This window comes from Leuresthes tenuis, unplaced genomic scaffold (assembly GCF_036924035.1).
Source record: "Leuresthes tenuis unplaced genomic scaffold, fLeuTen1.0.hap1 SCAF_18, whole genome shotgun sequence".
Taxonomy (NCBI): domain Eukaryota; kingdom Metazoa; phylum Chordata; class Actinopteri; order Atheriniformes; family Atherinopsidae; genus Leuresthes; species Leuresthes tenuis.
In genome coordinates, this window is record NW_027325372.1 from 33,497,190 (window position 1) to 33,513,567 (window position 16,378).

Genomic DNA, 16,378 nt, shown 5'->3' on the forward strand with positions numbered 1-16,378 from the left:
ATCAGTCAGAAGAAGTTGGCTCCTTGGTATAATTCACAGCTGCATGCGTTAAAGCAGACTGCAAGAAAGCTGGAGAGACAGTGGCGTTCCTCTAATTTAGAAGAGTCTCAGTTAGTCTGGAAAGATAGTTTAAGAACGTATAAGAAAGCACTTCGTAAAGCTAGAACTGCTTATTATTCATTATTGATAGAAGAGAATAAGAATAATCCCAGGTTTCTTTTCAGCGCTGTTGCCAGGCTGACAAAGAGTCCGAGCTCTGTTGAGCCATGTATTCCTTTAACTCTCAGCAGTGATGATTTCATGAGATTCTTTATCAATTAAATTGATTCTATCAGAGAGAAGATTAATGGAATCCTTCCCACTATTATCACTGATGTATCATCAAGTAGAGCAGCTTTAGAAGTATCTTTAGAACCTGATTTGTATTTAGACGGCTTCTGCCCAGTTGATCTCTCTGAGCTAACAACAGCAATAGTCTCTTCTAAACCATCAACTTGTATTTTAGACCCAATCCCAACCAGACTGTTCAAGGAGGTTTTCCCCTTAATTGACACTTCCATATTGGATTTGATCAATCGGTCTTTGTTGACAGGATATGTACCTCAGACTTTTAAGGTTGCTGTAATTAAACCTTTACTTAAAAAACCTACTCTTGATTCAGAAGTGTTGGCTAATTATCGACCTATATCCAATCTCCCTTTTTTGTCTAAAGTTCTTGAAAAAATAGTTGCAGCTCAACTTTGTGATCATTTACATAGAAATAATCTGTTTGAAGAGTTTCAGTCATGATTCGGAGTGCATCATAGCACAGAAACAGCACTGGTGAAAGTTACCAATGATCTCCTCTTAGCCTCTGATAGCGGACTTGTTTCTGTGCTTGTCCTGTTGGAGCTCAGTGCTGCATTTGATACGATCGATCACAGCATTCTGTTACAGAGACTTGAACATGTTATTGGGATTAAAGGAACTGCATTAGGCTGGTTTAAGTCATATTTATCTGATAGATTCCAGTTTGTTCTTGTAAATTAAGAATCATCCTCACCACCAGAGTAAGTCATGGAGTTCCTCAGGGTTCTGTGCTTGGACCAATTCTTTTTACTTTATACATGCTTCCATTAGGTAACAGTATCAGACAGCATGGCATAAATTTCCATTGTTATGCTGATGATACTCAGCTGTACTTATCTATGAAACCAGATGAAACCAATAGGTTGGTCAGACTACAAGCCTGTCTTAAAGACATAAAGACCTGAATGACTCAGAACTGTCTGCTTTTAAATTCAGACAAAACTGAAGTTGTTCTCTTTGGACCTGAGCGCTTCAGGGAGAAATTGTCTAGTTATATAGTTACTCTAGATGGTCTTTCCTTGGCTTCTAGTTCTACAGTGAGGAACCTTGGAGTTATTTTTGACCAGAATTTATCATTTGACGCACATATAAAACTGGTTTCCAGGACTGCCTTCTTTCACCTTCGTAATATTGCTAAAATCAGGAACATCCTGTCTCAGGGTGATGCAGAGAAACTAGTTGATGCATTTGTTACTTCAAGATTGGACAACTGTAATTCTTTGTTATTGGGCTGTCCCACATATTCTCTGAAAAGCCTCCAGCTGATCCAAAATGCTGCAGCCAGAGTTCTGATGAGAACTAACAGCAGAGATCATGTTTCTCCAGTTTTAGCTTCTCTTCATTGGCTCCCTGTTAAATTCAGAATAGAATTTAAGATTCTTCTCCTCACATATAAAGCTCTTAATGACCGAGCTCCATCATATCTTAAAGATCTCATTGTAAGATATTTTCCTAACAGAGCACTTCACTCCCAAAACTGCAGGTTTACTTGTTGTTCCCAGAGTTTCTAAAAGTAGAATGGGAGGCAGAGCCTTCAGTTATCAGGCCCCTCTCTTATGGAATAAGCTGCCAGTAAATGTCCGGGAACCCTTTCCACTTTTAAGATTAGGCTTAAAACTTTCCTTTTTGATAAAGCTTATAGTTAGGGATGGCTCAGGTGATCCTGAAACATCCCATAGTTAATCTGCTATAGGCTTAGACTTCTGGGGGACCTCATCTGTCACACCTTTCCTCACTTTGCTCTCTTTTTCCCCCTGTTTAATTTCTCAAATGATAATATGTACATGTGACATTATTGTGATTATTAACTTGTGTTTCCCTGTTCCAACAGGTATCCTTTGAAAGGTGTTATGGTTCATAGCCTCCTGGCAGCCAACGGAACGGCGCACCCCATCTGTGCTGGTTTTTGGGACCTCCATGGTCAGGCACGTGCACGGCAGCCGGACCTTCTGCTACCCTGGAGCCCACGTCAAGGAGGTCACATCCTCCGCCCTCAAGCTGTGTGCACAGCACAGCTCGGCCTCCATGCTGGTCCTGGAGGCCGGAATTAATGACATCAAAAATCAGCAGTCGGAGGTCCTCAAACAGGATTTCATCTGCCTCGTGGATCGCCTACTGGATAGGGGGAAGCGACTGAGTATCTCCGGCCCGCTTCCCCCACCTTGCTACGGTGACGTCACCACCAGCCGCCTTCGTCAGCTGCACCTGTGGCTGAAGGGATACTGTTTGAACAAAAGTATCCCTTTTGTTGACAACTTTGCATTTTTTTTAAACAGGTCCGTACCAGGACGGCCTCCACCCAAATCAGGAGGGTTCATGGCTTTTATCAGTTAACTTAAATCTGACTGTCCAGTCCTGTACCACAGCTTTTAACTACCACAGATTTTAACTAACTGCTAACTCACATGCACATAGGCCCCCTCACTCACCCCCACCCTCCGCCACTACACGTTTCATCCTCACCAACCATACACTCCTTTCATTGAGTAGACCCTTCTGCGCCACCAGAATCTCAGGACATTCACACTATCAAAACTATCATTTCACATAGACAGTTAAAACCCAGAAATGTTTTTCAACTCAAAAGTGTTTTTAATATTCCCTTAAAATGCCACGATGACCGCATGTTCAGCACTGACATCAAAATGGCTTTGCTGAACGTGTGCTCTCTTTTAAACAAATCTTTTATCATAAATGATTTAATTTTAGAGAAAAACCTGGACAGTTCTCCTTACAGAGACTTGGCTTGGCACCGATGCACCTGTTGTTCTCACTGAGGCTTCCCCACCAAATTTTAACTTTCTATTTTCTACTAGGGGAGGCAAAAAAAGGGGGAGGAACTGCATCAATAACACAAACCACAATGTCCTCAAACAAAGTTCCTTTTAACAGTTACTCATCATTTGAGCATCATGCCTTTGTTTTTAGCAGCCCTGCTATTCTTTGTATAATGGTCTACAGACCACCCCAGTATTCCACATCTTTTATCAGTGAATTCTCTGAACTGCTATCAATCATTCACACCACCTACAACAGGATTTTAATAACTGGTGATTTTAATCTACACGTTGACAACACCTCAGACCCAGTGTCCAGAGAATTTTCAAACCTCTTAAACTGCTTGGATTTTAAACAGCATATTTCACAGCCGACCCACAGCAGAGGACACACCCTGGACCTGGTCATAACCTTTGGCCTGTCCATGGATGTGTCCTCTGTTGTGGACCTGGCTGTGTCTGACCACTACTGTGTGTTTTTTAACATCACCAGTTTTAATCAGCAGGAGGCCCCAGTGAGAACGGTGAGGAAACACTACCTAACTTCTGCAGTGGCTGCAAATTTTATCCAGATTTTACAGAGCACTCCCTGCAGAGATTTTATCAGCACCTTGTGATTTTATCGTTGACAATTTTAACAGCAATCTTAAGTCAACGCTGGACTTAGTGGCTCCTCTTTTAACAAAAACAATTAAGACAAAACCTACATCGCCATGGAGAAATGAGGAAACAAAGAAACTGAAAAGAAACTGCAGGAGTGCTCAAAGGAGATGGAGAAAATTAAAACTAACAATTCATTATAAAATTTTACACCAACAACTCAAAACCTACAATAATGCAATGAAACAGGCAAGAATTTTCCACTTAAAAAAACTGATCTCTGACAATAAAAACAATACTGAATTTCTCTTCTCCACCATGATCTTTTAACTTACATTAATTTTAGCAGATCCCACAAAACAACATCAGGTACTCTCTGTGAGGACTTTGCAGACCACTTCAGGAGTGAAATTGATGACATCAGATCCAGTCTTTTATCTCAACAGTTTTTAGCCGTCACCACACCTGGATCATTGCTTTTACCTGAGGAAACACTGGAGAGTTTTGCCCTGGTTGATGCAAGGACACTTGGTCGAGTCTTCTCCCAGGAAAACCCTACAACCTGCATTTTAGACAAAATTCCCACATGTTTTTTAAAAACATTTTATGGATTCTTTGAGGAATAGCTTTTAAACATTGTGAACTGCTCTCTCCAGATGGGTGTCTTCCCCACCTCTTTTAAGACAGCGGTGGTGAAGCCCCTTCTGAAGAGACCCAAACATTCTTAACAATTACTGGCCTGTATCCAACTAACCATTTTTAAGTAAAATATTAGAAAAACTGTTTTTTAACCAAGTAAATGATTTTTTTAAACATGAAAAACATTTTATAGAAGTATCAGTCTGGTTTTAGGAGGAACCACAGTACCGAGACAGCTCTCTTAAAGATTTTGACCGATACCAGATGCAACTTATATAATCATAAACTTACAGTCTTTGTACTACTGGATCTTACCGCCGCCTTCGATACAGTAGACCATAACATTTTATTAAACAGACTGAGAAACCTGGTCAGCCTCTCTGGTACTGTTTTTAACTGGTTTGCTTCCTACCTCACAGATCGATACGTCTTTGTAAGTATGGATACATGTTCCTCACAGACCCATGAGATCAAATGTGGGGTTCCCCAGGGGTCAATTTTAGGTCCAATTCTTTTTAATCTGTACATGCTTCCCCTCGGGGATGTCATCAGGAGGCATGTCATCAGATTTCATAACTATGCTGACGATATACAATTGTACATTGCCGTGTCTCCTGATGACACAGGGCCACTTGATGCCCTTTTTAACTGTATTTTAGATATCAAGTCATGGATGGCAGCAAACTTCCTACAGCTCAACCAGGACAAAACTGAGGTTTTAATCATTGGTCCTGAAGGTCAGAGAGAGAAACTTTTCACAAAATTACAAAATCTTAAACCATCTAAAATTTAAAAAAATATGGCGTGATTTTTGACTCTGAGCTCAGTTTTATTCCACATATCAAAAACATAACATAGATAGGTTTTTACCATCTTAAGAATATAGCCAGAGTCCGCCCGTTTCTCTCTCAGGCCAGTATGGAGGTGCTGATGCATGCTTTTATCTCTTGTTGTTTAGATTCCTGTAATGCCCTGCTCTCTGGTCTTCCAAAAGAGAGTATTCTTAAACTTCAGCTACTCCAGAATTCAGCTGCACGAGTGCTGACAAAGACCAGGGGGCGGATTACACCAGTTTTAAAATCGATCCATTTGCTCGCCGTACGTTTCAGGATCAATTTCAAGGTTATTTTACTCCTTTTTAGATTTCTTAACAGTCTCGGGCCTTCTTACTTATCAGACTTACTTTTATCATATCAGCCCTCACGGACCCTGAGGCCTTCCGGCACTGGCCTTTTAACAATACCACGTGTTCGATCTAAAACACACGGGGAGGCGACTTTTAGTTATTATGGCCCCCGATTGTGGAACAGCCTGCCGGAAAACCTCAGGGCCGCAGAAACTGTTGATGTTTTTAAAAAGAGGCTCAATACTCACCTTTTTAATTAGGCTTTTATTTGATTTTATTGATTTTCGTTATTCCTTTTAATCAATATTTATCATATTTAATTTTTGTTCTATATTATTTTGATTATATGTTTTAAAGTCCATTTTTAAGTCCAAGCTTTTTATCTATTTTGTTCATTTTACATCCTTATATATCATTTAACTGTTTTAGTCTTTCAGTTTTTAGCTCCAGTGTTTCCTCATGGGGGCCTACCACACTGGGAGCTGCTTTTGGTCCACTGACGGGGTGCTGTTCTGTGGACTGCTCTGGCCCGGGTGGCTGGAGGACTCGGCACCTTGGTGTGGGGCCTCTTGTCTGCCCGGGTTGGGACTGTCTCTGTGGCGGCGCTCCCTGTGGTTGTGGCCCAGGAGCCCTCTCAGCGTGGTTGGTCCCCAAGGTGGCTTTTTCCTTGCCTTAGGTCTGGGTGCCCGGCCATGTCTCTGTCCGATAGGTGCAGTGGGTCTGAGCCTGTGTGTGTGTGTGTGTGTGTGTGTGTGTTTGTCTCCGTGTCTCTCTGGGTATTAATGGGGGTGGGAGGGTTGGTATGTTTTAACATTTTTGTTTTTAGCCTCTGTGAGCTACTTTGTGTTGCTTTTAAAGTATGAAAGGTGCCATATAAATAAAATTTGATTGGATTTGATAAAATAAAAATATTTAGATTAGAACTAAAATTATATAACAATTACATCAACGATGAACAAGATTTGCTGCCACTATGGCCGGTGCATCGCAACCCGAAAAGATCTAATCTCTTCCCACAACAGGAATCACTGAGACCTCTTCTGTCCTCTGCTCCAGCCTGTCTTTTGCTAGTAGTTAAATTAAGAAGCACCTTGAGAATCTTTACCACAGCAAGGGGTGCAGGTCCAGATGGTTTCAACCCCATGGTCCTGAATGACTGTGTAGAATAGTTATGTAGGATTCTACAGTACCTCTTCAACCTTAGACTGAATCGGTAGAAAGTTAAAAAATCTTATGCATTGGCCCACATCGACTATAGACCAGTTGCCCTAATATCTCACATCACAAACGTTGTGTTATTGGCTCAGTTAAGTAAGCAAGAAAACACCTTTCAGGACCCACTACAGTTTGCTTATCATCCTGGGGTTGATGATGATGGTACTATCATCTACCTGCTTCAGTGATCCCACTCTCATCTGGACAAAGCACAGCACAGTAAGGATCATCATCTTTGATTTCTCCAGTGCTTTGGATAAAATTCAGCCTGTGTTATTTATGTAAGAAGCTGCACAAAATATAGATGGATGCCTCCACAACCGCCTGGATTATTGACTACCTGCCAAACAATTATAAATCTTCCATTGCTTTGAGGATTGCCCATAATCCTTTGATATTACTAATCATGCAGGTACACCTTTGTGTACACCTAGGTGTCATGGTTATTCTATTTAGCTGGATTTAACCTGAACCTTTTTAACTATGTTACATGTGCATCGCACTTAAAAATGGTTATTTGTTTTGGGAGACAACCATGTGTTGTCCATGCAGAATAAGCTTTCTGTTTCCACAGAATTCCAAAATCTGCACACCTGTTATCGGTAAACATTCAGTTCAGTTTTATTTATATACATTGACTTTGTATGTCATGGAATGCAAGTAATTGTGTTGCTCAGACAAAGAGGGCATTTGATAGCTTTAAACTGTACAAATGTCCAAATTGTAACGTTGTTGTCCTTTTTCTTCTTCTGTGGAAGCCATAGCACCCCTCTCGGACTGCATGGTCTATATGCGCAGCTAAATTAGACTCGAAGTTGAACGGTGGCTGGCTTGACCGAGTATTTGTAAGTAATATATTCTTTTTCAGTTTCAAAAGTAAGTGACAGCTCTCTTAACTGTATGTGTTGCCTCAGCTTCATAGAAGTTGCTCTGATAGACAACAGTGGAAAACATTTCCTCGTGTTTCCTTAATTCATTTGGCCGGAGCTATTCTCCGCCAAGCTTGCAGGGGCGCTGCAGTCCTCAGCCTTCTTCCGCTCCACCAACCCCCCCCCGCGGTACACGTCATGCAAACAGCAGCTTTCATAGTATGAGCATGCGCGTCTCGGAAGTCTTCACTTTCTGCGTCTTGAAGAGGATAACACGGTAAGAGTCTATCTCTGTCATTTCTGCCTTCTATAAGTGTAATTTTTCTTCAACTTCGTAAGCATTCCTTATATAATGTCTGTAGCGTTTATGTAGATAGCGAGCGCTAACCTTTGTGCTCATTCTGACTGAGTATACTCAGTATTTACCGCAGAGAAGACTCGTCTGGTCCACGTAAGCGTTTCACTTGGACCAGCGTCAAATCGAACGCGAATGCTGTCACTTTTTGCCACTGTATATCCAAATAATGTGCGGGTGATGTATTCCAGCTGGTCGTTTTACCGTTATTAATTTTTTACCACCAAATGTTAATGGACACCTGGGCGTTTAAACCAGAAATGTGCACATACGTTGTAATTTCTGGGTAAGTCTGTAAAACTATTGCTGTTTTCAGATGACCATGATGATGATGCTGCGCGTGTGTGTGCTGCTTGCTGTGCTCATACTGGGCTCAGGAGAGGAGGGAGCCCGTCTGCTGGCCTCCAAATCCCTGTTGAACCGCTACGCTGTGGAGGGCCGAGACCTCACCCTGCAGTACAACATCTTCAACGTGGGCTCCAGGTCAGTCATCAGGGTCTGCATAGAGGAGACTGATGTACCTTACATGATGTCATGAAAACAAAACAACACTACTGGTCAATTACGTTAGAATACTAACATACTACAGGTTTGCTCTGTTTTTATCTTATAACTGGATGGATATTATAACTGAAGTTATTTTGTGAATCTCAGTATCATGGTGAAGTTAAACCCTAACCTACATGATCACATTTTATTAGGCCCCGAAGGCAGTCCAAATGCCCATTGTTCAGCCCCCCCCAAAAAAAACACATGCTCAAAAATTCAGGAAATTTTATGCATGCCAACAAGGGAATGCATACAATTGCCTATTTTTTAGGGGGGGTGACTCACCAGCGTGGTAACCAGGTAACCCTGTAACTACAACTGCTACGTTTTCATATAACTGGGCAATCTTATAGAACAAGTCTAATCTAATATAAAATACTTTTGGAGTAACGTCCTAAACCTAACAGGAAGTCTGCCATTTTTGTTCAAAGATGTAATTTTGGAATTTTACAAACATTTTAATGAACTCCCCCAACATATTTAATCATAGAGGTCTGAAAATTGATCCAAATGGTCAAAAGACATGTGATTGAAAGTTATTAAAAGCTTTTTTTATAAACCATTCGGTCTGGGATGAAACAGAAAGTTGACACATTTGTCACATTTTAGGTCCAACATGCACCAGATATCACATATGATCAAACTCGGCTTCTGAACAGAATAACCTTGTCATAGCCCCGCCCACTGGCAACAGGAAGTCACACGTTTTGCTCTTGGATTTATTGGGTACGGTTTTCGGAATTAAAATCAAATAAAACTAGTTTGAAATTAACTCTAAAACACACAGGCAGCTAGTAAAGCGAAGCCACAACGGGTGTAATGTAAGGGTGCAATGATTTGTCGACAAAAATCAAGAACATAATTAGTTGCAGATGTATTTAATTGTTGGTTACGTCATCACACGTCTTTTTCACGCTGTCGAGCTGAACATCATTTTTCGTACGGAGTGGGTCATCCCACTTCCTACCTATCTATGCTTAGAGATGCATGCAGTTATAGTAAATAATAGCGGGAGATGACCTGTATAAACATAGGGAAATGGCTGCGGCTGAATTACCGTCCTCTCATCCAAAAGTTTCCAGGGTATGGGAGCATGTCACCCTCAACACCCAGAAAAAAGAGATTACCTGCAAGTTTTATAAAGCCGACCTCACTTATCGCGGGAGCACGTTTGTCATGCATGTACATTTGAAGAGGAAGCATGTTGGAGCTCTGGGAGATGCGGACTCACCATGGTAAGATATTTAGCTTGTTAGCGTAGCCTGCTAGCTATAAATAAGCGGAGTTGTCTTAGATTTTAACATTAAAGTGCGACATTAAAATTGCATCATTTAACTTCACAGTCATGTTACAATCATGCTGTATTCTTTTTCACTTGTTCACTTTTTGGTATTGATTTGACTGTTGGTGCATTACAGCTGCTCTCTTCTTAGCATTTTCAGTTGGTGTTAAAAGTCAAGATAAAATATTGGCTTTTTCAGTTTTACATTATTTTAATTAGTAATTAACCGATTAGTCGATTAATCATTTCAATAATCGACGACTTGTCGACTATCAAAATAGTTGTTAGTTGCATCTCTAGTGTAATGTGATCTTTCTTACGTGCTCCAGTTAAAAGATGTGCAGCTGCCTTCTGAACCAACTGGTGACGTAAGACTGACTGACTCCAAAATAAGTGCATTGTAGTAATCCATCTGAGACATAATGAAGGCATGGATTGCTGATTCAAAGTGCTGTCTCAAAAGGATGGGTTTCACCTTTGCCCACTGCCTTAAATTAAACAAGCTGTTGTTGCTAAAGCTTGTAAATTGTGGTACTTCTGTTGTTGAAATGTAACCAGTTGTCTTTGATAATGTGCATGTTAGCCCATCCAGTCAGTATCACCACCATCCGTCACTGATGATCACAGTCCCGAACACAACCACATGTCATGCTGTTTGATCACCAAAACCCAGCCAGAACAGGAACCACATGATTTGAACTATTACATAAACTATAAAGCCACTCCAAAACATACATTTCAAAGTTTGGTCAGTAGTTCCCACATTTTTTTCAATATGGCTTAGGCCTGGGCGATATATCGATATACTTTTAAATGTGATATGGAATTAGACTATATTGATAATAGTTGAAATTTGCGCTGTGATCCTTGGCAAGCTGCTGAGCTGGCGCTCTTTGAACTGCACCCCGCGCCCCCGCACCTCCTCTTTCATGCACAGAGGAGGAGTGGCGGGCAGGAACAGGCACTCTTCAACAAACATGGAGGAAGCAGCAACGTCTGCAGAGCATGCGCAGGAATTGGTTACTAAAAGAAAAAGCAGTAGCTCTGCAATTTGGAGATGGTTCAGGTTCAAAGTATCAGATGAGTTACAAAATCAAGTTGCATGTAGCGAGTGCCATAAACAAGTTACAGCCAGGGGTGGAAGCACAACAAATCTTTTTCACCACCTGCAACAGTGGCACAAACTGCAGTACCAAGAGTGTGTGAAACTGCGCTGCAGAAGCCCCAGCTGCAAGCCATCCACAACCCCAAAAAGCTCCAGCTCCAAAACAAAGCTCACTGCAACCTTCATTTTCCTGCAGCGTTTCTTTTGGGGGAAAAAAAAGTGACAAGTGGTGTACTATAACTAAAGCGGTGACCTATCACATTGCTAAAGATATGGTCCCTGTTGCGACTCTGTAACAAGTCAGATTCAAAAAGCTACTGAAGACTATGAACCCGAGATATGAGCTTCCCAACTGCAACTACGTTGCACAAGAAGCACTGCCACAAATGTACACAGAAGTCAGGCAGAGCCTCCCTAACGTAACAAAAACAAATTAACTCGCTAACAACAAATTACACACTAAACATGTAATTTGATTTTAAAAACCAGTTGTCAAACAAAAAAATTTTATTGTACTTGTTCATATAAATATATTTATTTCAGAAATGATTGGCTTATTTTATTTTACAGGATATTTTTATTTAAGATTTTCTTTCATTTAAATGTGCACTTTACAGAGCTCTGATTTTTATATTTAAAAAAAAAAAAAAGACTCCCGTTGTTATACAGTATTTATGTTTATAACATTTTATTGTTATTTAAACAGCTGAGCATTTATTCATGAACCACGTGAAGAAACCAGTTTATTTATTCATTTGATTTTGCAACTGTTCAACTGAAATAGTCTGTTTCACTTTGCGGAAAAAATAGAATTTTTTAAAAATATATTTATATCGATATCTAAATATATCGGGATGACTTTTGGTCCATATCGCCCAGCCGTTATATAGCGCAGTCTACCTATTATCATTATTTTTGTATGATGCTTCCCGTTAAATGAGCGTCCTTCATCATGAAATTTGATGTTACTCAGAAGTACACTGTCCTACACGGCTCTTATTTTGCATGATTGCCAACAGTGCTGGACTGCTCATGTTTACATGCCAACATTAACTCGTTAAGTTTCTCACCATCCTACAAGCACCATACCCAACTAGCTGGGACTCAGAAGCCTAGATGGCGTGGTCACCGGGCCCCTTTGATGTGCCACTAGCCCAACCGCTGCCTAGGTGCGAGGGCCTTTATTGCTGCATTAATTCTATTTGTTTATCATCTCTTTAGACTTTCATATAAGTTCTTAATGACCCTTTTCCTGATCCAGGTGGCCTGTGAAAGAATGCTTTCAACAGTCAAATTGATCAAAAGCAGACTTGAAAGCCACCTGTCAGCAAAAAGCTGGAGGCGTTTCTGTTGATTGCCACTGAGAAAGACATCCTCATGGCACTGGACACAGACACAGTCATTAATGGGGGCTTTGAGAAAAGGGAATTATTCAGAAAGATGCTCTTGCAGGTTAATAAGTTGAGGTGAAGTTCTTGAAATAATTGAAAATATTCATTGCAATGTAACAGTTGTCTTATGATTCCTTTAAGTCTGAGCCTCTCCCTCTCTGACAGGATTCCATCACTTGTTCTTTAAAATGATTTATCAAACACACAGACATACACAGTAGGATGAATTTTGCTTCAAGAGTCTTCACTGTGTATGAAGTATACATTTTTATTTAGTCCACTTTCGCTGATACTGCTATCTATGGTTTTAGAGGTTTTAAGGAACAGCACTGCTGATATACATATTCAAGAGCGCATCAAGATGAGTGGTACGCATGATCATATGCAGTGAGTTGGTCTGGCCAAAATGCCAGTCTGTCTTTTTGTCTCAGTCCATCCCTGATTGACTTGTTTTCACAATGTCACCAAATGGCTGCAATCTCTGCATCCTTCAAGTGCCATGAGGCCCGACGGTCTCTCTGGCACGGTTGCAGTGCAGTTCTCCAATTACTAAAACTTCCTCCTTTTGGGAACCCACATTATTTTACCCAATATGGTCATTTCTTTAATGCTTTCTCGCCACAATTAATTTTCATATACATTACATGTGGAGCTCCTCAATCAACAACTTTGTCACTTTGTATCTTACTGTGACAATGTACCCATTTCTTTCTGCAGTGCATCAATCAGAAGTCTCTATTTTCTGCGTGTTTCACGTTTCCTTTTTTGTAACACCACCAAGACTAAAAATTAAGTCTCTGTTATGATGTGTAATTCAAAATGAGGTCATGTGCTCAAATCCAGGTTTCTGTTATAACCTTGGTTAAAAACCCAAACTACAAGCCCTTACTTTGTTGGATTACCACTGATGGCACCACAAACAATTTAGGCATTATTCTGAATCGAATAAGAAGAATATTTCAGATTCTCACATTTTAGTTCTGCGGTAGTGAAAGATTCCAGGCTTGGGCTGCCGCTCCTTTGTCTCTGCACATCCTTTTTGTGGAGGTGAGGTATTTCTTGAAGATGTACTGTCACTGTCTGACCAGAGTCCAGAAGCACAAGCAGTCCAAGCGATGCCTCCAAAAGGTGGTGGAAATCCTAAACAAATTAAGATTGAAAGCTTGGAGTTGTCTTTTAACAAATGTTTATTATATCCTTTGCAAAGCTTTCACACGGGTAGAGAATCCCATGAAGCCTGCATGTGATCTGATGCTGAAGAGGCACATAAGTCAGTATTTACGTCAATTCAGTGTATTTATAAAGCACCAAATCACAACAAATGTCTTCTGAAGGCACTTCAATGATACAGTCCAAGCCAATTAGAATCCAATTCATCAAATTCAATATTAGTCCAATTCATACATACAAAGCCAATTTAAAAAAAACCAACAACAACAAAGCATTAGCCTAGCTAAGGATGCCAACAGATGGCACTGAAACTTGTCTTCAGTCCAATCTCCCGTCCTGAGCCTGAGGGACTGTGGAAAGGAACGACTCCCTTTAACAGGAAGAAACCTCTGGCAGAACCAGAACCAGGAAGAAACCTCTGGCAGAACCAGAACCAGGAAGAAACCTCTGGCAGAACCAGAACCAGGAAGAAACCTCTGGCAGAACCAGGAAGAAACCTCTGGCAGAACCAGAACCAGGAAGGGTGGCCATCCGCCTCGACCAGCTGGGGTTTGAGAAGACAGAAAAGGGGGGGGGGGGGAACACCATAACACCATTCAAAGGATACCTGTTGGAACAGGGAAACAAGTTAATACTATACTATTCTCTATACTGCAGCAAAATGATTTTTCTTTGGAGATTAAATTTGAGTGGTATAAATGGCAAAGTTAGAGCTATTTAAAAGCATTTTAGGTAGATGTGAATATGTGCTATAATAAGCCTACCACATAACTAAAAGGAAGACTCAGTTTTCAGTTCAATTCAGTTTTATTTATAAAGTGCCAAATCACAACAAATGTCATTTTAAGTCACTGTAAAGGCAAATCGATTCAAACCAATTACTATCCAATTGACATGGTGTCAGTGCTGTCGTTTGGTGTGGTGGGCTTTTGTTTTTCATTGACTTGATGTAGAGCAGCATGAAGACTTTGACTGTCAGTCATAATGGCGCAAAGACACTTTCAGAAGCTTTACATTGAATCCCCCAGATGCAAGGTTCTTTCAGTCAGATAACTTCAGCATTGCTGATTATGTAGGAATCCTGTGTAATTTGGTGTCTTATCTGTCTCTGCAGTGCTGCTCTGGAGGTAGAACTGTCCGATGATTCGTTTCCCCCTGAAGACTTCGGAATCGTTTCCGGGATGTTGAATGTTAAATGGGACAGGATTGCACCGTATCCTTGAAATAAAATGTTATTGCAACTCTGCTTAGTGCACTGATACTAGTTTAATGACAGAAAATGAACATGGTTGTAGGAATACATGTGCAGCTTTTGAAGCAGAGGTTAAACATCCTGCTGCTAGCAGTGGTAAAGGATTATCTACTTGTTTTAAGCGGGTATACCCATGCCTAAAATACCAGCATCTGCATGCTATTTGGGGTATAGAAAGAATATTGGATAAAGTCTATTGCTGGTAATGCATGTTTGTGTTGGGGTTAGAAGTTTAAGTGTTAACAGAAAAACACCAGGTGAAACGTGTAAAACGGCACAGAAAGACATCACTGAAAACATGGCCTGTTGGAATGAGACTACAGCGAGGCTCCAATGTGAGAGCTCTTCTCGAGTTTATTTCAGATGTACATGGACAGGCTTGTCATCTTTAACAATGAAACTCAGAGCCAGCAATGTCTCTCACACAGTGGTGCTGCGGCCCCTGAAGGCTGGTTACTTTAACTTCACCTCGGCCTCTGTCAGTTACCTGGCCCAAGAGGGCGGACAAGTTGTGGTAAGAGCAGCTGGTCATGTCCATGGATGGAAACTCTGTGTTCTGAGGTGAGGGAAGCTGATCTTTTTCTGTGTGTGTGTCTTCCTGAAGGTGGGCTACACCAGTGCCCCAGGCCAGGGTGGCATCTTGGCTCAGAGGGAGTTTGATCGGCGCTTCTCTCCACACTATGTAAGTGTTTCAGCAACGCACTATTTCTTGCTCCTAACTGAAATGCAAAAAGAAAAGTTTAAGTACTTTGCATTTGTGTGCTGTGAAAACACAAGACTACTACTGACTTTATGCAATTTAAAGTTTAGATCGGACTAGTTGGATTTATATCTTTGTTTTTTGTACTGTGCCGTTTCTGATGTTGCTGTTGTATCTAATCAGAAATAAATTCTCGATTGATTTTAGTATTTGCCTGAGAGTAGATGAGTCTTCTACCAATCACCTTTGTTTTTCATGTTTGAACAGTCTCTTGGTACCTGACTCACTGCTCCATGTCTTCCCTCTCTAGCTGGACTGGGCTGCGTTTGGTGTGATGACTCTGCCCTCCATCGGCATTCCTCTGCTTCTCTGGTACTCAAGCAAGAGAAAGTATGACTCGCCAAAGGCCAAGAAGAACTGAGGAGCTATTGCTGGGTTTGAAGCTCTGGGAGGTTTAAGGGTTACAGGATCTCTGAAGGGCTTAATGACCCATATTGGGAGTGACAGTGAAAATTCAGTGACCAACGAACATGATTTGATTTAAGGAAAGGAAAAAAAAGCAGAGGGGTTACAGAACAGGAACTTCACAGCTACTGATCATTCTCTCATGTCTGCAGAAAGGTTCATGTGACAGAGCATGGCATCTGCTATTCATGCTCTAACAGTTGTTTAAAACACTCTAATGGCCTGAATTCAGATGTGAAATTTGTAGCCAGTTGTTAAACTTCAAATTACATCAATAAATGTTTTTGTTTTTGTAATCTGACTCATTTTTGAAGTTTGCAAGCTTTTTATATTGCATGAAACTACAGAAACTAATTAGGTTGTCTTTAAAGTGGAAACAGTGAATTTTTAGCCTGGAAGATGTCGGCGTAGCTGAGAGGCAGAAAGGAAGTGATAGAACAGAGAGACCCCTGGGCAGTGCTGACAGATGGAAAATGCTGACAGCTCCAAACCACAAATCTTCGTAGAAGCCATTAATTTCCTTCTGAAATACTTT

At 40.8% G+C, this 16,378-nt stretch overlaps 1 protein-coding gene across 2 annotated transcripts; it reads left to right on the forward strand.

Annotated features, from left to right (window-relative positions):
• Positions 1 to 7,770: 7,770 nt before the first annotated feature.
• On the forward strand, positions 7,771 to 16,139 carry ssr2 (signal sequence receptor, beta). 2 transcript variants are annotated; one of them, XM_072370850.1, is made up of 6 exons: positions 7,771 to 7,867; positions 8,246 to 8,412; positions 14,541 to 14,639; positions 15,084 to 15,192; positions 15,283 to 15,360; positions 15,689 to 16,139. In XM_072370850.1, exons 2-6 carry the CDS (start codon positions 8,246 to 8,248, stop codon positions 15,797 to 15,799), a joined length of 564 nt encoding a protein of 187 aa, XP_072226951.1. In that variant the 5' UTR covers positions 7,771 to 7,867; the 3' UTR covers positions 15,800 to 16,139. The 2 variants fall into 2 exon arrangements, with proteins under 2 accessions (XP_072226951.1, XP_072226952.1); XM_072370851.1 differs by having other exon boundaries at positions 7,779 to 7,851.
• Positions 16,140 to 16,378: the final 239 nt, after the last annotated feature.

Bases quoted from the DNA above. Each gene is read 5' to 3' on its own strand.
- ssr2 (XM_072370850.1), top strand. From the start codon at position 8,246: ATGACCATGATGATGATGCTGCGCGTGTGTGTGCTGCTTGCTGTGCTC. The intron at 14,640-15,083 runs GTATCCTTGAAA...AATGAAACTCAG, and splicing joins AAATGGGACAGGATTGCACC to AGCCAGCAATGTCTCTCACA. The intron at 15,193-15,282 runs GTAAGAGCAGCT...GTCTTCCTGAAG, and splicing joins AAGAGGGCGGACAAGTTGTG to GTGGGCTACACCAGTGCCCC.